The sequence below is a fragment of the Nematostella vectensis genome, chromosome 1, assembly GCF_932526225.1.
Source record: "Nematostella vectensis chromosome 1, jaNemVect1.1, whole genome shotgun sequence".
NCBI classification, from domain to species: Eukaryota; Metazoa; Cnidaria; class Anthozoa; order Actiniaria; family Edwardsiidae; genus Nematostella; species Nematostella vectensis.
This window is the reverse complement of record NC_064034.1, coordinates 9,618,701-9,640,976: the sequence shown is the minus strand read 5'-3', so window position 1 is coordinate 9,640,976 and position 22,276 is coordinate 9,618,701. Positions and strand designations below refer to the sequence as shown.

Genomic DNA, 22,276 nt, shown 5'->3' with positions numbered 1-22,276 from the left:
TAGCAACAATGAGTAACCTCGCCTTCTGAGAATTTTGCTATTCCATTCAAATTTCTGATAAATATAATTGCAAATGCTTTAACTGGCGGAGAATATATTATGGCTTATAATTCTTTCTTATTTTACATTGGGATTATATCGAAAAAGTAATGTTGTACGGGTTTCCTGTGTTAAACTGCACCTCGACAAGAAGGCATGGGTCCTAGTACATCTCTAAGCCAGTATGGCGGAACGGTCGAACGCCGGAATACAACTCACGTTCGCACTGATAGCACTTGTAGCCGCCGTATTTTACAGCGGAAAAGGACAGTTCCTGCTAAACAAACTTAACCAGATCGCCCACGGTAAACATGGCTGCGCTCCGATTACTGATATTGGTCAAGTAACACTTCATTATTTTGGCTCGAGAGGAAAGGCTGAGGGAATTCGCCTCATGATGGAAGACAATGGAGTTCTCTATGCCGAGACAAACTACACGAAAGAAGACTGGCCCACAGTGAAGCAGAAGGGAATTCAAACTGGGCTTTTCACATTTGGTCAAGGTAAGTAATTGATGAGGAATTTTGTGGGGTTTCCTCCGGAAATTTGAAAGATCGGCCGTAATTGTATTTAGGACAGGTGTAATTTGAAGTGAACGGATATGCGGTGTTCAATTATCATTTGAGGAAAGTTGTGTTTATGCGTGTATCAGAGGCTTTCCCCAGGTGTCGACCATGGGGGATTTGCAAAAACATTCAATCAAAGTGCTTAAAAATTCCCCTGGGTATGGGGCGATAAAAAAGTGACAAAACCCCTATTCCTCGCGGAGCTCCATAGGTATAGAAATTGGTCATAAACTAGGCGACTCAAAATTTGTGGTCAATGACGTCATGTCACATGCTGACCAGCTCATGCAACCAGGCCAGCTAATTGGCTAATTGATTGATCACTCTAAACCAATGACAGACTGGCTCCGACAGGAACTGGGGGTTGGGGGGGGGGGCTTGAAAAGCCGGGGGGGGGGACTAAGCCTATTCTGACTTTCGACATCAAACGATCTATGGGACAAGAGCTGGCAGGGAAGAATTGACGAAAAAAGTGTTTAATAGAGAAAATGCAACTAATTATCCAGTCAAATGGCAGTATGAAAATAAGAATTTGAAGGATACATCTGTCTACTGCTTTGTAGGAACTGCTTTGTTCTTACAAGCTCGGAATATCAGCTCGACTTCTTCTTCTGGTGTGGTGGTTGAAAACTTTATAGTTTAAGGAAAAGGCTACAAAACCAGCAGCATTTACAGTATCAGGGAATTGTCGAAGCTCTGCACTACTATTCTCATTATGATGTTACAGAGCAAAAATCAAAAAAGAAAAGTTTTATTTATGATAGCTAAAATACAGAATTGTTCTCTTAACGAGCGAACACCACAACATGGACAGTCAAGGTGAGTTCCGGACGAAAATTTCAATTCAAAATAGTTTGAATAGAATATATGAATCAAAGCGTAACTCCTGTCATATTCCTTTTAAGTGTAATTATTTTTGTTTGCAAATATTTCTGATAATAACTCTCAAACAAAATGATTTTCGTCGTTTTACAACTTCTCTGTTTTTCCCGGTGTCACTATTTAATCATCTTGCTTCCACTGTGTTTTTAATTGGCTGAGAGATCAATTTCTTGAACGCTGATTGGATGCTATTTAGGCACGCACTGAAACGGCTTCTCAGTTCTGTTATAATCGTAAAAGAAACTTTTCTTCAATACAAATAAGAAAAATACATCTACAAATCAAGACTTATCTATCTACAATCTTTTACAAAACTAATGAGGCACTTTCCCTCCCCCTTCCTCATTGTTGGAGTGCAAATGATCACCTTGCTACTGCTTGTGTTTTGAGCTGAAAAATCGCCTCTAACCAATATTAATCGGGGGGAGAGGGTTGGCGGTTGGTCGTATGGGAAGTGTCCCACTTACTTTTGTTGAAGATTGTCTGAGCAAGTGATTGACAGGTCCTGGAACAGGAAACACCATCGTTGATAACACAACGACGATACAACCATGCGAACGTCAAAATCAAACACATACAATTACCGTGCCAGGATCGCGCGTAAAATTGGACAGAAGCTTCAAAGACGACTATTTTTCATTGTAAACAATCTCATCTGTTTCTTCATATAAGAAATACCGCCTATGAAGAATTTATTACGTGAGAGATTTTCACTACAAATTTAGTCACGCATGCTTGTCTCTGGGAGAAGGTCAATTCAATAAATTCATCTGTTTTACAATAGTTTTGCTAAATATCTGACACTTTGACACACAGTTATGCTTGAAGAGTTCAAGCAAAGTGTATGCAATGCTTTTTCTGTAGAGCATTCGCTAAAATCGACGGCTACAGACTACATCTTCTGTTCTTGCTTATGTGGCTCAACGAGTAACACCAACGGTTAACCATTTTAAAATTGTTTAAAAAATGCCTTACGAAAGAATTTGGAACTCTAAAATAATACAGTATTAACTTGAGATTCATTAATTGACACTAGTTTTGTTTGAATGAGGGTTTGCATTTTAGAGAGAGAGCTCATGGTAGACGGTTGACCGTCGTTTTACTAAGATAAAAAGAAAGTTCATTTTTATATAAATTGTCTACCACGGTTGACCGTTGAAAAAAGCCTTAATATATATTTTAAATCATTTGAAAGCTTCATAAACCTAAATAGCTTTGTGATGGTAATAGAATAGACGAATAATTGAAGAAATCCGGCTACCATGAGTGGGAATAATATTTTTCTAAAAATAGTAGGCCGTTACACGGCCCACACCCGCTTTTTTGCACCGCCATGCTAAATGTATAAACACTTGTTGTGATGTACATTAAAATGAAATGAGACGAGGCTATCATGTTTTCTACAACAGATTAACCGCCTATTTATTGCTTTCTTTAGTCGATTTGTTATTTATTGTTTAATTGGGAAATACTTACTAGGCGATGATCTTTTTAGTCTCTATGCCTGTATTTATTACCTAAATTGGCCATAAAAGCGGTGTTTTTCGGCTAAATACTCCAAGGGATGGCTGCTTTTGCAAATGGAGACAATCGACACAATATATAGACAGTCTCTTTGGCAACATCAAATAAATATTATAGTTTACAAAATTATAGTCTGCAAATATCCTAGCGCACCTTCATTTAATTCAAATTAATTGAATAAAATATTCTATATAGTGCATAGATATACCAAAAGTATTCTCTGGGGAAGTCAACATCTTGACTTCAAGCTCGAATAATTTATAGATTGAAAAACTTTCATAGGGTAAAGAGAATACATTATAAGAAATTGATGATAAGTGTGACAAAATTCCAATCATTCCACTTCTGAGACAATCTTTTACAAAACTAATGGGACACTTTCCCTCCCCCTTCCTCATTGTTGGAGTGCAAATGATCACCTTGCTACTGCTTGTGTTTTGAGCTGAAAAAACGCCTCTAACCAATATTAATCGGGGGGAGAGGGTTGGCGGTTGTTCGTATGGGAAGTGTCCCACTTACTTTTGTTGAGGATTGTAGCTCAGGTAAGAACGACCTTGAGGACTCATGTATACACAGTTGTGTTGGTAAAACTATGTATCATTAAGCTTATTTAATTGAGAATTCATTTGCTATTTATTGGCAATTGTGTGAGGAAAAACAAAAAGCATTTCGCAATCATCCTTGCAAAGTCTTTCTATTTTCTTTATCTCCTGTTTTTGTCCCAAATTTTATGTTAAATACACAAAAACGTCAAAATGTCTCTCTTTCTCATATAAAGCCAATATTGATCTGTTGTCTGTTTCTGTTTGGTAAGGATACTAATCTAATTATTTGTTTTCCTCTATGTTTTAAGAAAATTAGAAAATTGAAATAATAACGAACGATTTTCTTCTGATTCAGGTGAACATAAGGTGAACAAAAGCCATAATGTGAGACTGTATGAAGACATGGATTGTTGAGTATGTAGGAAGGTGTGAATGAACCTTTATTTAGCATATAATCAACGATCCTGTTCATACAACCTGAGAACACTCTGGGCGGCTGAGTAACCGCGCTCCCGCACAGGGTACCCAACGTGTGGTACACAACATATATGACATTTCCCCCTCTTCTAAGGAAGCTGTATGGTCGGGGGTAGCCTAACTAACGAAGTAACGTGTCCGATTATAAGTTCAGCCTGTCTGGCGCTATGCCCTTGTTCGCGCGTGACGACCTCCTAGGCATGTCCGGCTCTCCCGCATCCTCGGGAACTTCCTCACTGATCGTCGGTGGATTTTGCTGTCTTGTTGTTTGAGGGGGATTTAATGTTTCTGTAGCGTCGCCAACTTCCTCTGTGCAGCTGAGTGGCTCAGCTGCTGGCGTGGTCATCGGAAGTAGCTGGTGATCTCGGTAAGACATGCTATCTTGATAAGGAGGTGCGGTTCTTTCGCAGAGCTGGTCTGCATGACGTCGAACGTGTTGTTGGGGGAACTTGTCTGGCTGTACTTCGTACATCACATTCCCGATCTTTGTTGTTACGCACCCTGGAGACCACTTCCCCCCAGAGACGCTGAAGTCTCGATACCATACCTTGTGGCCAATGGTAAAGCATTGTGACGGTTGTGATAGTGCAGGTGCCGTCTTAGGAGATGCTGGTCTGTATGGTGACAACAAATCTAAACGTGTGCGCAGGTTTCTTCCCAACATCAGTTTGGCCGGTGTTTGCTGTGTAGTTGCATTAGAGGTGTTGCGCTGTTTCAAGAGGAAGTCGGCAATGATCTGCGATGAAGGACCCTGCCCGGCTTCGTATGCCAACTTGAAGGTTTGGATGAATCTTTCAGCCTGGCCGTTGCTCTTTGGGTGGTACGGTGCTGTAGTGGTGTGTTTAACGCCATTCTGCTTCATGAACTTGTCGAAAGCTTCTGAAGTGAATTGTGAGCCATTGTCACTGACTACGTGAATGGGTAGCCCGAAACGAGCAAAAAGATCATGAAGAACCTTGATGGTTGCCGGAGCTGTTGTTGTGCGCATGGGAACTATTTCCAGCCATTTGGAGTGAGCGTCAACAACAACTAGAAAATGTATCCCATCCACGGGTCCGGCAAAATCAATGTGTATCCTCTCCCATGGTGCTTGTGGGTAGGCCCATGGGTGGTACTGCGATGGGGGTGCATTCCGTGTGGTGTTGCACGGTCCACAACTCTTTGTCAGGTCCTCAATGTCTTTATCTATTCCTGGCCACCATATGTGGCCACGGGCAAGCTCCTTCATCTTGACAATTCCTAAATGACTCTCGTGCAGCTCGTCGAGAGTGCATGCTCTCAGTGCGCTCGGAATGACAACGCGATGGCCTCGCATGACACATCCCTCGTGAAGAGATAGTTCGGGTGCACACGTCAGGAACGGCTTCATATTGTCGCTCGGGGTTGTGCGAGGGAATCCGTTCAGCACATAATCGTGTACTTCGTGAAGCAAGGGGTCAGCTGCTGTGTGCTCTCTTATGTCATCTGCTGTGACGGGAAGACGATCCATCTGTTCCACTTGGTATAAATTGGCGAGGTCAAAATACCCATCCTTGGGAGCCTTGTGTTGGGGGAGGCGAGAAAGAGCATCTGCGTTGGAGTGGTCATTAGATGACCTGTATTGGATATCATACGAGTATGCCGATAACTTGGTGGCCCATCGTTGCATGCGCATGGCTGCTATGGGGGGGATTCCTCTCTTGGGGCCCAGTATGGCCATGAGCGGCTGGTGGTCCGTTCTGAGGGTGAAGTTGCGTCCGTAGAGATAGATATGGAATCTGGTAACGCCAAAGACTATGGAGAGGGCTTCTTTGTCGATCTGTGCGTAGTTCTTCTCGCTGCTGTTCATTGTTCGCGAGGCAAACGCGATGGGACGCTCTGTCCCATCGGGGATTTGGTGCGATAGAACAGCGCCCAGGCCGTATGCCGACGCATCACAGTCGAGTATGATTGGGAGATCTGGGTTATAGGGTACCAGCACGTTGTCAACTGTGATCATTGATTTGACATTGGTGAACGCTTTCTGGCATTTGGCACTCCAGCACCACTTGGTGTCCTTTTTCAGCAGTTGATGAAGAGGTTGTAAGACCTGTGATAGGTTGGGTAGGAACTTCTGGTAGTAGTTTACAAGACCTAAGAACGCACGGAGCTGGGTTACATCCTGAGGTGATGGTGCCGTCTTGATGGCTTCTACCTTGTCACTCGTGGGGTGGATTCCGTCTTTGTTGATGACGTGACCGAGGTATTTCAGTGATGGCTGCATGAATTCGCACTTTTCTCGTTGTGCTGTGAGACCATTGGCGTGTAGGCGTCTCAAAACTTCTTCCAGGTTTGTAAGGTGTTCTTCGCTGTCTCTTCCTGTCACCAGAATGTCGTCTTGGTAACACAGTACTTGTGGGAGGTCCTTGAAAATTCTGTCCATCTGTCGCTGGAAAATTGCCGCTGAGGACGCTACGCCAAATGGAAGTCGATTGTAGGCGTACAATCCTTTGTGAGTGGTCAGGGTTGTGAACTGTTTAGCAGAGTCGTCGAGTGGTATCTGGGAGTATGCTTTGGTAAGGTCTAACTTAGAAAAGAAAGACCCACCGTTCATTTTTTCTTGCAGATCATCTAGGGTTGGAAGGGGATAGGAATCGGCCACTAACTCAGGGTTTAACGTAACCTTGAAATCCCCGCATAGGCGTATACCACCAGATTTCTTCACCACCAGGACAACAGGTGTTGCCCATTCGCTATTGGTGATAGGAGAGATTATCCCCTGTTTTTCTAAGTTCTCTAGTTCTGTTTCCACCTGGTGCCGGATGGCAAAAGGAACTGTGCGGTGCTTTTGGTGTACTGGAGTTGCCCCATCACGGACGTGTAGCTGGCAGCATATCCCTTGAGACAGCCTAGTTCGTCGCTGAAAACATCTTGATACTTCTCTGTGAGGTCTGACAGTGCAGTGTTCTTGCCTTGAACCAACTTGATTGATGGCCAATCGAGTTTGAATAGGCGCAGCCAAGAGCGACCAAAGAGTGCAACTCTAGGTCCATCCACGACATATATCTTTGCCTCACAGCATTGGTCGTTATAACTAATGTTCGCGTTGACCACACCCATAAGGACTATTATCTCATTACCATACGTGCGAAGCTTTACTTTAGCGGGTTTGAGCTCTAGGTGTTTGCATGTACTCTCGTAAACATTGCGCGGGATGATTGACACTGACGAACCCGTGTCCAGTTCCATGCTAACCGGGGACCCTTCAATGTTGACTTGTACTAGAATAGGGGGACTGGTTGTATCACATTTGAAAATGTGTAAGCACTTGATCTCATCTTCCATTTCCTGCTCTACGCAGTGGGTGGTTTTGGTCTTGCTTGGGGTGCTCTTTTTGCGATTGATACTGGACATGCAGATATCAGAAATATGTCCGCGCTTGTTGCATATGCGGCAAATGGCATTGTAGAACTTACAGTCCCTGCGCGCATGTGTGTTTTTGCCACAGCTCATACATTTCTGTGGGGTTTGCTCCATTTTGAAAACGCGGGACTGATGTGGCCAAGCAGATTCGGGGGCCTGGGCTCCAGTCTCAGGGATTGTGTGTGCTTGGTGGAATGCATTTGCACCTTTCCCTGCCTGTTCCATTGCTTTGGCGATGGTGACTGCTTTTTCTAGGGTTAAATCGCGCTCGCACAGCAATTTCTTAGAAATAGATTCATTTGCTAAACCACAAACAAATCGATCGCGGAAGAAATTCCCCAAAATTACAATGTTCAGTCATGTTTCAATGAGGCCACAAATGCGTTGATATATTCGCCAAGCGCTTGATTTCTTTGGTGAAATTTGTAACGCTCTGCAATTTTGAGCGGGGGTGGTGATAAATGACCCTCAAGTATTTCTATGATCTCTTGGTATGTTTTGTCCTTGGGTTTTCTGGGTGAGGTCAGACCTCGTTACAGATTGTAGGTTTTGGGACCGATTAAACTAAGTAGCGAGGCTGCCTTTTTGTCTTCATTTATGTTGTTAGCATCAAAGAATAGCTCTAACCGTTCAACGTAACAAGTGAATGTTTCTGTGGCTTGGTCAAACGGCTGCATGATGCCTATCGTATGATCCGTAAGATTTAATCGAGGAGTAAATGCAGGAATTGCAGTGTTTACTTACGATCCTTTGGTCGTTGAGTCCTTCACCAGCTCGTCGCCAGTTGTTGAGTATGTAGAAAGGTGTGAATGAACCTTTATTTAGCATATAATCAACGATCCTGTTCATACAACCTGAGAACACTCTGGCCGGCTGAGTAACCGCGTTCCCGCACAGGGTACCCAACGTGTGGTACACAACATATATGACATGGATGATGAGCAGAATATTTAGCAAAATATTTAGCTTTCCTTTCTTCCCTTTAAAATATGTTTTTCCTTTTCAATCAATCTGCATTCTTCCCCTGGGAAAAATATTTTTGATGTTTGGTTGATATTGCCCTACATTTCTGAACCTACATTTCTGAACCTACATTTCTGCGTCTTCGCCACATCTGTTATTGGGTAAAATTGCTGTTTACCATTCTTATTTACCCAAAGAGACTTCCATAAAAACAGAAGGGGATGATCGATCTTAACCCTAAGAGATAACACTTTGGGTGTGGTCAGTAATTCCTACCCCCTTAAGGTACACATTAGGTGCGGTCAAGCAATTTCTTTCTCTAAGCATTTTGAACACTCCCTAAGGAAAAGCAGTTAGCACAATTTCTTACCCTTAATATAGGACAAACAACCCCATCTGACTATTTTAGGAGCAGCCCTCCCCGCTGTCAAATGTGATTTCTCTTTTCTTATCTATGCTAACTTTGTCTGGGGTTTTAACTGGGAGGTTAACATTTTTAAGAATGATATTAACTGTGCTGTTAGACTGAAGTAGGAAAGGGATAGTGAATTGAAATATTATTTGTATTCACAAAGATTTGTAGTTGCATCTTCCAGCAATTTGGTACCTGTACCCGTACTGTGTTTAAAAAATGGCTGAAAATTATACAAAGGTATTTTTTGGGTGCAAAATGTTGGGCTCTCTTACCGCAAACATCTGCTGAAGTTTCTTGATCTTCTAAGCTGTACTCAACAAAAAAAACGAGTAATGCTGTACATGGCAAGGCACATATATGTTAGATTATTTGATTATAGAAATGTAAAATAGGAAATATATGTTCAGTATCAGTTGTCTATCAAATGAAGCTACACAGAGCACTGTTAATAAATAAAACTAAAATATCAGCAATATTTTTTTTTTGTTAAGCTGCAAAAGAAGTGGTGATTGGGAGGAAGTCCAGCATTTCATTACGGTGGGAGAAATAGCTGAGATAAAATAAAATCCAGCTTGGACTGTGTATTTCAAACAAGTTACATGTTTGAAAAAGTGTGGGGGGGATTAAGCATACAGCACTTTAGTCTTTTTAAAGCATATAGACTGAGGTGAATGTTATTATAATGGATCTCTTTTTTATTATCAAAAGAAATTCTAGTCTAGAAGCTCTATTCTACAGGGGGTCATACCCCTAAACTGCCCAAAGATTTCCAATATGAAAATAGGGTAATAAAGCTGGCTCCGCTTTTAGGCAGTGGTTAAATCTATATATTAGTTCCAAATAAGCTGTTAACAAGGAAATAGATGTTTTCCATTGCTTTGCAAGAAATACATGTGAAACGTTTTTGATCTGACCATACAAATCCCCAGGGTAATCCTTTGGGTAAAAGACATCGTTCACAGTACCATATTTTCAAATGCAATATAAGTCCTGTCCCCCAAGGGCAAAGATTGTCTTACAATCTCAAATAATGCCCAACATTAAATTACCTGTGGTTTGCCCAGGGGTCGACCCATGGGGATAGCCGCTGATACAGGCATTTACCTTTAAGCATTTATTATAGTATAGCACTTACCATTAATATGGCGATGAATAATTTAATTGTTATAATTGCATTAGGACATGCAGGACATTAGGACATGCATCATTTTGCATTTAATATAATTTATTGTATTTGTGTTTTCCTGTGCATATAGTACCTGCTATTACCACTACTACTGGCCTACAGCTTGTTCAGAGTAGAGGTAAGATTAAAGAATATCATTTAAAAACCCTCAGAACCCCTATTCTGTGCATTTATATTAGACATATGTAGAAAAGAATAATCCAAAAACAAATAAGAGAGCCTTTCCTTGAATCCTTGGCTTATTGATGCGGTGCGAGTACAGGAACTTATGGACCCAATAGTGTTTCCATTGGCTTATAGCCCAAGAGTGAAGCTCGCAGGACACAAAAAGATGGAAAAATGCGAGGCTCCATTGTATGGACAAAGCAAACAAGGTCAATAAGATATCTATTATACACATTTTGAGAACGCTTTTTATTGCAATGTGTTTCTGAGTGGACCATACAGGTGTACAGCCTGTTAATTAACCAATGAGAGTTGATGTGGAGCATCATATTAAATGGCTTATGTTCTTTGTGGTCATCATCACCAGCCATAATGCACCACTTGGGCCGCTCTCTTGGACTGGACTGTGACTGTCAAGACCTGCACACATGCGAGATGCTTGTCCAGGGTGCAGGTAAGAGTGATGTCTAGTGGAGGGGAAATGAGATGAACAGCAGGAGAAATCAGCCCAGCAGGGAAATGAGACAAACATAAGCACTTTTTTAGCCAATTTCAGATTTTTTTATTAAACAATTTCATTTTTTATTTTAATCACAGGTTGTAGTATGTTTGAATTTTATTACCCAAAATAGAATTTTATTTTATGCAATTTTTTAAACCCAAATTCCATGGAAAGTGTGCGTAAAGTATTTTTATTCAGGGGTTATAGCTAAGAGTATTTTCAAGCAAATTGCACATATTAAGCTTTGCATCCCTTTCAGATGATCTCAAAAGCAAGATGGGGTCAGTGATGTATAGTGACAGTTTCTCTTCTGCCACCCGGGATGCCCACACAAAGAATACCGTGCATGTATGGCTGCCATTCTTTGAGCGCTTGGCACCTACTCCTGATAAAGAAGAACCCGAAGAAGACACACGAGAAAAGTCAGGAGACACAGATAAGTCTGACAAGTCAAAAGAGACCAAGCCTTTGTACTGGGTTGGGGATAGGATCACTTGGGTTGACTATGTTATCTTTGAGCTTTTGGATGCACATGTAGAGTTTGGAAGACTGGATTTCCAAGGAGAAGGCACAAAAGTGGACATTCTTCACAAGTACCCTAATCTAGAAGCATTCTATAAGGGTTTTGCCAGTCGACCCAAACTGGCTGCTTACCTCAAGGCACAGCACAGGGTACCATTTTGGAAATACAAGAAATAGGTTAGCTCGTGGGAAAAATACTACTTATAATATGCACAGATATGCAACAGTTCTCTAAAGAAATTACTGTCACGTCCATGTAAAATTGCATGTGATATCTATGATATCCAGACTGCTTTCTAATTATTCATTTTTTCCTTGTACAGTTTTATATCCATGCATGTGTGCATATAATACCATTTACTTAATTTCATCCTGGGACGGTATAAATATTATCTTTCTATATCTCGTTTCAAGTGGTTGTGTCACTCTATATGCGCCAACCTGTGGTATTGTTCAGCCTGGGCAACCTCAAGGGAGAAATCCCCAAAGATCAGAGTTGTATTCTCAATACATGCAAAACTCAAATTTTGCTGTAATTGTAAAATTTGGGAGAAGAGAAGTTACTTAGTATTGTATCATTCCTTACTCTCCCACGCAGCCGTTCTTTGTGTTGGTCACACAACGCTCTCACCCCCACTAAGTGGCATTAGTGGGGATGGGAGCATTGCGTGACCGAAACAAAGAACGGCTGCTCCCCATGGATTCCAAGGATTCAAACAAAAAGGCATAGTAAACATTATTTTCAAGGAAACGCGAGCTCCTATTAGACCCCGTGCTGCTTCATGGTCCATCTTCTAGGACAGGAAAGCCAGTAAGAATGCCTGGGACTTGGCTGATTCCAGACAAAAAAACCTGAGTTAGTTTTTCAGTTTACGGTGTAGCTTTTATTGAAAGGGTTAAGAAAGGTAGCTCAAAATTATTTTCTATTTTATAAATTTGATTGATAAATACATTATATTAGTAGCAGTATAGTATTTGATTACATACATAATTAGATTATGAACTGGGTAGTATAGAAGCTAATCTATAATATGTGCACTTTTATGTTAAATCACATGAATTACTGTATTTCAAAGTTGTAATGAGTCACCTACAATAAATACTTTGACATACTTTGAATTTTAACAAATGGTATTTTCTAGAACTGTCCAATATTCTAGATTCCCATGATTGTTTATGAAAATATAATTGTCACCTCATACTTACCACTATCATTAATCACTAGACAGACACGAAACCCATTCACCGGTCACTCTCTGTCACTCTTCTGTCACGTAGCGTTACACGTGACTGGTTTAGACTCACATTGATTGGCTGTTTCCATGCAACGGTCTCTCGCTTATTTCCACATTTGAAAAGAAGCTCTTCAAAGATCAGCCAATTCAGAATTTTCCCACAACTATCATTTAAATGAATTAATCCATCATACGCGTTATTTTCGGAATAATTCACTAAGGTATCATTCAACTCGTTTTTTCACTTGCCCTCTTTATGTCTTATTCACAGTATTGGTTTCAACGTATCTAAAAACAATTTTCTCTATTTGTTTCGGTATAACTTTTGGAATTTCCTGGTGTACCCGCTAAGGTAATAACGGACACACCCCTCCCCTAGTTAATTGTTTCCCATGACAAAACGCAGTGGCACTGCCCTGCATAGTGGTGAATCTTACATATTTGGACGAATTTGAAAATAAAGAAATAAATTATTGACTGATATTCCGATAGGCGTCAACCTTTTTTAGCCTAACCAGTATGCTTTCCATAGTTGGTCTCGGCCTGTTTAAGTGGTATTTGCTACAACTCAAATATGCTCACGATATCACGCTTTTTTAAACCAGTCAACCATTCAATAAAAACACGAGCGTTAGACGCACTGAAGTCATCCCGAAAGAAGAAAAAGAACCGAGAAACGCCTCCGTTTTTTCCAAACTACATATTATAAAAACACCAGGTTTCTTGAAAATCCTACTATTCTTGTTCAAGTATTAGGAAGGATCCAATACGATTCTTATTAATTCCTGAAGTACTTCTTCAACTATAACTATTTGTTATAGTGACCGGCCTTCCAATCGAGGTCTAGAAACCTACAACGAACTAATGGATCGATTTCCATGGTAAATGTCAAAGGTACGCCCTCATAAGAGCTTCAGGACACCTCAGATGTAAGGTTAGTACCATCATTTATTTAACTGGGAGTGCCTACTGTTTAGCAGAGTACCTATAGCGCCTGTAACGCAGTCCCTGACTCAAGAAGTACCTCGATATGCCATATGTCCGAACAGTAAATGTTATGTGTTCGTTAGTCAAAGTCTTGCTAAAAAATCCTCCAAAACATATTTTTCAAGGGATGATTTCGGGCTCGTTATCGACGCTAATACTGTTATGTGGACCATTCTGTAATGTTACACCCATGTGTACCATTCACTGGATTTTATGTGTACCATTACAATAAAGAAGATAAACTACTCTAAATCATGATCACCCTAGTTTCCAAGTACACTATTTTTTTATCTAAATAAGAGTTTTTGGCGAATATTTGTATCACTTTTGCAAGGTCCTAAGGTCAAAGTTTTAGCGCCAACTATGACTCGCTACAATAAAACGAACAGCTCGTATTTACGTCTTTTAATTTTAGTATTATTTTCCCAGCAGTATCGTTTAGCAAAGGGCACTGTTTGCTTAGCGTGAACTGTATATCTTATCCGTGATCTGTATACCTTATTGCTCCTATTATAAGTGGTTTTTGAGTATAATCTGTCTAAATGAGAAATTACAATTTCAGACACGATGGAGCGCCGATATGAAAATTGTACAATTATGACGATTCGTCGCTAAAAATTATCTTCTTCCTTTCTACTTATTTTGGGATTTTAAATGGAATTGGAATGCTTGTGTCAACACAGGATGATGGTAAAGTTTCGTGACTTTTCTAGGCGCTGGTACAAACGCTCTCTAGACAAATTCTTTTATGCATCGTTGGCCAGGCATCATTATCCACTCAATCCCACTCATTGCAATATTACATACTAGTAGACATAAAAACAATAGTCCACTTTGAATAATTTACGATTATTCGCTCGTACAAAATATTTGGAGAATCCTTTTAATCCCTTTTAACAAAATAATAATAGTCCTGATCTTATTTAAATCGACCAAAGCACTCAGAGCACTGCGTTTTTGCTTTTTACACAAGTCTGTGAATTTGTTTGGTTGTTACTCTTAATGATTTTCTGTAATACAAACTCCCAAATATCGATACGACCAAAAGGCCAATTAAAAAAAGTCTTGCAATTTCAGGTTATGTATTTTTGTCGAAAATCAAGAATTCAATAGGACGAAGGGTCCCATTGACGACAACATCACGAGAACATTGTTATCGAGCTCAAGCTTACAAAAATGGCGACAGAAATAATAACATTTAACAGTATCGATGAGAATAGCAACGTTCCACAAAACGTAAGCAAACAACTGTTAAAGGAATCCAAAATGACCCGAACTTTTACAAGTATTGACTCGGATGGCAACGAAACGCGTGAGGTACAAGAGTTCATCTCTTCTGACGGCGGCAAGGAAGGGATATCTATTGATCTGAATGGGGTTGATGAGGATACAGGAGTCAGAAGGCTTAGTACAAGCAGTTTAGTATCAGATGGTACGCCCACGGAGAGCAATGCAAAACACAAAGACACGCCTAGACCTAAAGAAGATTGGTACAAGGAAACCCAAAGCAACTTAGCTGAAGAACTAGACGACACAAGGCAGAGGAGTAGATCCACGGAAGACCTTCTGTCGGACAGCAGAAAATACTGCAGTAGTAGCAGCATTAGTAGCAGCACGTACAGTAGCCCTTACCGCAGCCAGCTGTCGGAGAGAAGCAGCTACCTGCATGACGATGAGGCTAGGAAAAGAGCCATACAGCAGTTACTGGACAGCACCAAGAAGTTTTCAAGCAAAGCGTCCAGGAGTACGACTTCATTTTCCAGCAAGTACCATCTCGACAGCCTTGTGAGTGACGTCATGTATAGAGACCTGCATAGGCCTTACTCCGAGCGTGCCACATCGCCGATATCCGACCGAGGATACAGCACTCCCAGATACTCTAGTCGATACTCTGTCGGCTCTTACGAGCGGCCGCTATCTCCTCGAACCATTTCCGAGCCGCGAGCCTCACCCATCTCCCCGACTTTGGGAGATTCCTATATGAGCAGTTACCGCCCCCCTGTTGATAGTGATGTCAACGATGTGGATAGCCTTGCCCGCCACTCAATCTACACTCGCAATTACCTCTCCCACAATGGGGAGGTCCTAAAGGATGAGGAAAACAGCCACGAGGAGTTCTTCGACAGGCCTAGAAGTCCGCTAGGCCCTACACCTGAGATTGACAGGCTCAGCAAGTATTCATCGACGTATGGAAGGATGTATGGGCCGAATGGAAGATCGGACTACATCAGGGAGATTTCAACTAGTAGCAGCTTGTTGGAGGCCGAGAGGGCGCGGATTGAGCGCAAGGCGTCTGGGATGAGCGCTTTAAGGAGCAAGATTGCTGCGTTGAGTAAGAGTGTCGAAGAGTTGAGCAAATACAGGTATGGATGTCGTGTAAAAAACGTAAATACTTGACAGAAGGTCTGAGTAGCTTACTCGACACGTTATCTTAACCATTTTATTTTGCTTGTTTTTAAGCCCATTAAGTTACCTTTTTTATCCGTCCGTCCATTTGTCCGTCCCCCCGTCCGTCCAGTCGTCGTCTTTCTGTCGCTCAAAGTATGCCGTCATATTCCTAACCCACTATCCCAAAGGCTCTAGAAATGGCAATCCATACCAAATGTCGCCGTAGCAATTTCCGTGATGCATTTGTCACTTTTAGGGACCGGAGCTCCCATCTGCGAAGTTATGTGTCAGAGCATGAAGGACGACCTTCTGTGGAGGTCAAGAAAGACTTGCCCAAGGTGGACAGATACGAGATCAGGAGCAAGAGATTAGAACCAAGGCAATTTGAACTGGAAGGAGAAGTCTATGACAAGGTAAAACATAACACATTCTTGGGATCAAAGACTTTTGTGGGAAGTTATTGGAGTATAGTTGGTTTCCATGTTCTTATGTGAAAGCACCTCCAGCCTACCCCGCTAGCAGAGCTTTCCTCCAGTTTCTTTCTATCAGTTCACTTATACGTGACGCGACACAAGCACGCGGAAGAACAGACTGGAGCACGTGCCACAGCTTATCCAACATTTACCAAACTAATTAGGAAATTACGAGTAGGGGCGTGGCTGTGCCCCCAATATATTCTTAATGTCTCTGTATTGCCCCCCCCCCCCCAACACTTCGAGGCCTGCCACAGCTCTGCCTTATGAGGCTTCAAAGCGCCTAATGCAGTGCTTTAGTGCACAACAGAGTACGATGGAATTCTTCTAGTGATGAAGTTCGTGTCAGTCCATGACTTTTTTGTTAGTCACAACAAATGGGATTTATGTCGTCTAAAAAATCTTGTTAACCCTATCCAAATTCCAATGATGTAAAATGATTGTTTGCACAACTCTAGTGTTACTCTTAGCGTTGTAGAGATATAAAACACAGTAAACAATTTATGATAATGTAAACAACAACAAAATAAATACTGACTTATTCACCCATTCATTCTTCCACAGCCTGACCCCACGATCCCTACCCGGATACGCTCATCCGAACCCATCTCATCACCAGTATCCATTGATCCTGTCGCTTCCGCACCGCCTGAACGCGTGACGTCAGACATTCACGTGACTTCACCAACAAAGACGTCATATCACGTGACGATGGAGAAGACAGTTGGGGATGAGCCTGTGAAATTGGGCAGTCTGAGTGTGACCGAGTATCAGAGGGCTGCGGACCTTGGTATTTATATACCGGAACAGGTAACACTGGACAAGAATAGAAGTTATTGGGTGGATGCTCTGACAGCTGAAGACGTGGACAGGTTACAGAAGATTGGTATGTATGCGAGAGTGGCAAAATAGTCCCAGGCGTTCTTATCCGGGTTCCTTATCGCGCTTTTTGTGGGCGGCAAGAGGTGTGACGTCACAGGTGCAGCTTGCCCCAGACCTCAGGCTGTCTCACGGTTCATCTCCAATGAGAGGAAACCTGCATAGAACGCCTGGGACAAGGTGGTACAACAAACACATATATATCTGAGTAGAAAATGTCTGAGCTTTAGAAGGGAGAGTGTGATGAAATCACTAATCTGTGTAAGAAAACATACTCAAGCTCAATGGCCGAATAAAGCGACATAACCCTTGTAAGATTTCTTAGTAGTGGCGGCGAACTATAACCATTAAAGGAATTGTTTCCTCTAGTTTCCTAATCTTGGTAGGTGAGCTAGTTGCGGAGACTTTTAGGCATGCTCTGTACTGCCCTTTTCGGTCGAGGTGGGACTAATTTTTCAGTACGGTGTTGTCAAATGGAAGAATGTCAAGCCAAACTTCATCTTGGCCAAGAACGAGGCAATTTGTCAAAACCGTCGCGACATAGAAATAACTTTCCGCTTGATCAATGGAGGCAGCATTCTATTTCGCCTTTATAGGCACAAAGATTCAACGTGAAAATTGAGGTCCCGCCAAACTCAACCGAAATGCGCAGTTTTACTTCTTGTCAAACAACAAAATGAGCGTATACGGAGTCTGATGAATCGGCAAGTGTTTTCGTTCCTTAATAGTGTATTTAACATCGTGCATCTCTTTATATGAAAACTCTTGCGATTATCTTTTCTTTTTTTTTTCAAATAATCAAAAGTCTTGTCACTTTAGGCAACTGGGGATGGTGGAAGGCAAACACGGTCGAGGGTGATGGCACACTTCTAGGAATACATCCTTCGGAAAAGCACACAGGGGTGATGCTGGCTACATACGACACGGGTACAAAACCGCAGAAGTACATATGGATCGGCAAGGAAGATGGACAGGAAAGCGAACCCGAGGACACTGACAATCACACACTTACTAGGACTGACTCCAACATGTTTGTCGATCGGGCGAATGATGGGAGAGTTCAGCTGCTGATCAGGGTTAAGGCAAAAGACTCTAGTGAGCCGAGGTAGATATATGCTATTACATAATTTATACTATGATATATGATATATGATATATGCTATATGCTATACAATGGAATCTCTGTTGACTTCGTGACCGAAAAAGGTGTTCAATCAATCGAGGTGTGACCGGATAAATTTTCAGTTAATGGCGGTTCTATTTATAGAGACTCGAGATGTGTTTATTAATGGAGGTGCTAAAAAATATGATCATGAAGATTCAGATGTACTGTTTGGCTCAAACGTTTTAAATCAGGAATCGCAGAATGTCGGAAGGGTATCCGCTTTTCGAGCTCCGTTCATAAAGGCCCAAATCTCAGTTATTCAATCAATAAAAAGAATGTGTTTTTATTGTTTTTATTTTGAGTCGTTTCATTTGCAACATTCATAAAAATAATAATAATGAGTTTAATTCAACCTTTCGCAGTATAGACTGGATTACAGGTGAGTCAGATATACAAGTAAGCACTACAATAAAGTACAATTAATCAAATGTAATTAGCATATTTAACAGTAACGAACTCGAACTCGAAATGAATGGATAGCATTTAGGTAGCGCAAATTAACATCGCGAGACATGAACAAATGCGCATGATCAAATGTTCAGTTCACATTACCAGTCCTGGTCCTCGTGCTTGGGAGACGAGACCTCACCCAGGCCTGGCCACTCTCGGCCAGGGCTTTTTACGGGCATTTTTTATTTTATTTACAAGACGCACTTGTCACTTAGGTTTATCACTGTACGGCCTGGTCCCGTAGAAAAAGCGATCATTGTCAGGAACAAGTCATTGAGCGAGTTACCGTCGTACGCCAAGTATCACGTGACTAATATTACCTCAAGTGAGGGTATCGAGCTAAAAGACGGATTCATCAAAGTTAGACTCGAGGAAATGACACCAGAATTTAGGTAAGTGATGCCTTTGCTTTAAACTTCTATTTAAACGTTGTTAATAGGCTTTTTCGCAGGCATTGATTTTGCCCAGAAAGCCTAAAAAAACACAGGGTGGCTCGGGGGTACTGTGGCGATGCTGAGCGCGCAGCCCAAAGCAGCTGAAAACGAGTGATGGCGAAGTATTTCCTTTTATCTTTTTCCGCATTTAGCACTGTCCCCTGCACCTCTAACATAGGAATTTGTTAACCACAGGAGCCCGCTACTCATTTACTAACGTTAAGAAACGCAAGTGATGGAGGCTAATTTGTTGAGAGGTTGTCTGAGTTTTCGTAACTGTGGTTTCGGCTGAAGTCTCAACCGCAGAATACGAATACTTTGTCGTGTCCATGATATCGTTGTCAAACTTTAAGACCTTGGAGTCACGCCGAATACTCTTGTTTTAGGGAAGCCTGGGGCAACATTGTTGGAGTGACGCCTAAAGAGATAATGGTAGGAGGCACTATGACTGGTTATTATTTTGTTAAAGAGGAAAAACTAAACTTGAATATGTTTTTTTACAGGATCAAGACGCAACAATAGACATTCCAGTGAGCACCACACAAACAACACCAGAACCGATCTACGCACGACCCTACAAGAAAAGGAAGTCAGCTCAGCTTGTCCGGGCGCCGACCAACGTAAGAAACACACTTTTTTTGGACCAGAAAATATGACAGACTTGTTGATATCGCGTGACGCCCATCACAACGTGACACCTTTTAAAGTGACACCCTGTTTTCTAGTAAATTATCTTTTGCTTTCCATATCATAGCTTTTGTCTTAGTGTCAGTTTTTGATTACTGTTTCAGAATGGTCTCAAAGAGGTAGAACTCATCGCCAAGGTATCACGCGATGAAAACTCACGTTCCCAGTCCACATCAAGCAGTAGCTGGTCCACAACTACGTCATCCAACCATTCCTTCGTTCAGTCCAGAGGCCCTATGCGAGTGTCAATCCATTCCGTCACTTCCAAACCCCGGTCCCCTGGAAGCACGTCAGCGTCTAGCAATCATCTTGAGACTTCCGAGACTGATCTGTCCCCACTCCTCCCCCCTAGCTCACCCGATTGTTCGTCCTCTGGCTTGTCGTCTTCGGCGTTCTCTGCCCACTACCCCTCATGGTCTCCTCCCCCCTCCCCCCTTAGGAGATCCCAGCCACTTGACGACATCCCTGAGCATGAGCAAGAAAGCGGACTGGTCACATCCAACTGGGAACCGCTGCCCCTGAGCGAGGGCTCAGCGTTTGAAGCTGTTACGCCCGCCAAAACAGCGGTAAGAATGACATCACGTGAGAAGATCACGTGTTGAACACGTTTCAATTTCTTCTTCAATATTTTAGATAGCCTACCTTGCTCTGGCAATAATCTGACTAAATCAGCTTTTATTTATTTGTAGGAAACTAAAAAGTCTAAGGAAGGATCTAAGGTACGTTGCACGAACATAATATGAAACACGAAAAAATAAGTGCGTTCGCTACTGTGGAAGACACCGCTCGCTCGTCATTTTGAAAAACATTCATGAAGGTCATTCTTGAAAGTCATTTTGAAGATCATTTTTGAAGGTCATTTTAAAAGTCGTTTTTGAAGATCTCCATTAGTCATTCTTGAAGGTCTTCGTGTCCATCAGCAAGATGACAGTCTGTTTGATTGACATATTTTTCTATTGACATTCGATTTGTTTTTAGTGGTTTTCAAAGAAGTCTAAAGAGACCAAGAATGGATCTAAAAAGGAATCCAAGAAGGAGTCTAAAAGGGATTCTAAGAAAGGCCATGACCAAATAGATGCTGTAGATGTCCAGCTACAAGATACACCGAAAAACGGGCTCGTGAGTGACGTGGTGGAGACGAAGAAGAATTCTAAGAAAGAAAAGGTAACAGAAACCATTTGTCATCTGCATTACGTATCAAGGTAAAAGGGAAGCATAAAAAGCGTTCATCATTTTATGCTTTTACTTGAAACTTGTGTAACCAATGAAAATAAGACAAATGGAATCGAGCAGTCAATAGCAGCTCAACTTTTAAAATCTTCTCGCACAAGCCTTACAGTTTATGCGCATATTATGATATCTTTTTTGTTGTTGTTGTTTTAGTTTAAAAAGAAGCCTCTAAAGTCAAAATCGGCTGAGAATCTTGTTGAAGCCCAACGCACTGATTTAACCATAGTCCAGAGCCCGTACACTGAGTGGGTTTGGAGTCAAGACGCGAAACTTGTGCCAAATTTGGTAAGTGTCCGATGGTGGAAATGGGTATAACTGTATCAAAATAAGTTTATTTAACCACTTTGGCAACAAAATTTGATTACGTTGAGGGAATAAACCAACGCTAAGAAAAAAGGAAAATCGCGAAACGCGCACTAAGCGCTTGTGAATAGGCTACTTGCACTTAGAAATCACGTGACGTTTTGAGTGTCAACTCGCGCTCCAGGTCTAGGCGGCAAAATAACAACAACAAAGCAACTTATTCATCGCTTACGAATCAGCCAGAAAGTTTTAAAGTGTCAGAAAAGGCTTTTTTTTTAATAAAGGATTCAATTATTTTTCGTTGCTCTCTTTGAAGTGACGGCCGCAAACATTATCTTGGCGTAAGTTTGCTACTCAAAGTCACGTGATTTCTCAATGTAACTCGCCTTTTGTTTGTGATATGTTTGTGATGTGGCGCTGTTGTCAAAATATTCACCGTTGTTTATTATCGTGCAGTATAATGCCCCAAAACACAATACAAACGGGAATAAGAGCAAGAAGAAAAGCAAGAAAGACAAAAAATCGATGAAAAAGGCAAGCAAGCATCGCAAAGAGACGGGTGATCCGCCGATGCTACGCGCCAAGATCCGCGGTATCGGGAGCCCGGTCAGCGGCAGCTTCCAGAGAACCATAAGCGAGTCAGGCATCGACAACCTGAGGGAAGAGGTAGACTGGAACCAGAAGTCGTATGCTATGTCGCAGAAGACCATGTCAGAGTTTAGGTGGGTAAAGGCTTTCTTTCAGTAGAATAAAATGTGCTTGAAGTATGAAAAGAGCAGATAGGCCTTATCTTTGGTGACAGGCATGGGGTGTAAAGACAAGAAACTGATGAATAGTGTGGGATGGCAGAGGTGAAAGATGAGAGGGTGGGATACCTT

The 22,276-nt window shown here is 41.7% G+C and overlaps 2 protein-coding genes across 7 annotated transcripts in view; both read left to right on the top strand.

Annotated features, from left to right (window-relative positions):
* The first annotated feature begins 85 nt into the window (after nt 1–85).
* On the top strand, nt 86–12,286 carry LOC5520338 (glutathione S-transferase P). The gene is made up of 4 exons (XM_001640115.3): nt 86–542; nt 10,049–10,096; nt 10,511–10,597; nt 10,905–12,286. Exons 1-4 carry the CDS (start codon nt 224–226, stop codon nt 11,342–11,344), a joined length of 894 nt encoding a protein of 297 aa, XP_001640165.2. The 5' UTR covers nt 86–223; the 3' UTR covers nt 11,345–12,286.
* A 144-nt stretch (nt 12,287–12,430) lies between these two features.
* The window catches only part of LOC125561222, a 37,825-nt gene continuing 27,979 nt past the window's right edge, over nt 12,431–22,276 (top strand). For all 6 annotated transcript variants that reach the window (XR_007307254.1, XR_007307258.1, XR_007307257.1 and 3 more), the window contains exons 1-13: nt 12,431–13,336; nt 14,467–15,752; nt 16,034–16,190; nt 16,815–17,136; nt 17,949–18,234; nt 18,960–19,136; nt 19,565–19,610; nt 19,682–19,798; nt 19,970–20,431; nt 20,555–20,584; nt 20,844–21,029; nt 21,249–21,380; nt 21,855–22,120. Coding sequence is in view for 1 of the 6 variants with exons in the window: in XM_048724987.1 (XP_048580944.1) it covers nt 14,566–15,752; nt 16,034–16,190; nt 16,815–17,136; nt 17,949–18,234; nt 18,960–19,136; nt 19,565–19,610; nt 19,682–19,798; nt 19,970–20,431; nt 20,555–20,584; nt 20,844–21,029; nt 21,249–21,380; nt 21,855–22,120 (3,368 nt within the window). In the remaining 5 variants the exon portion in view is untranslated. The remainder of the gene's footprint in view (nt 13,337–14,466; nt 15,753–16,033; nt 16,191–16,814; nt 17,137–17,948; nt 18,235–18,959; nt 19,137–19,564; nt 19,611–19,681; nt 19,799–19,969; nt 20,432–20,554; nt 20,585–20,843; nt 21,030–21,248; nt 21,381–21,854; nt 22,121–22,276) is intronic.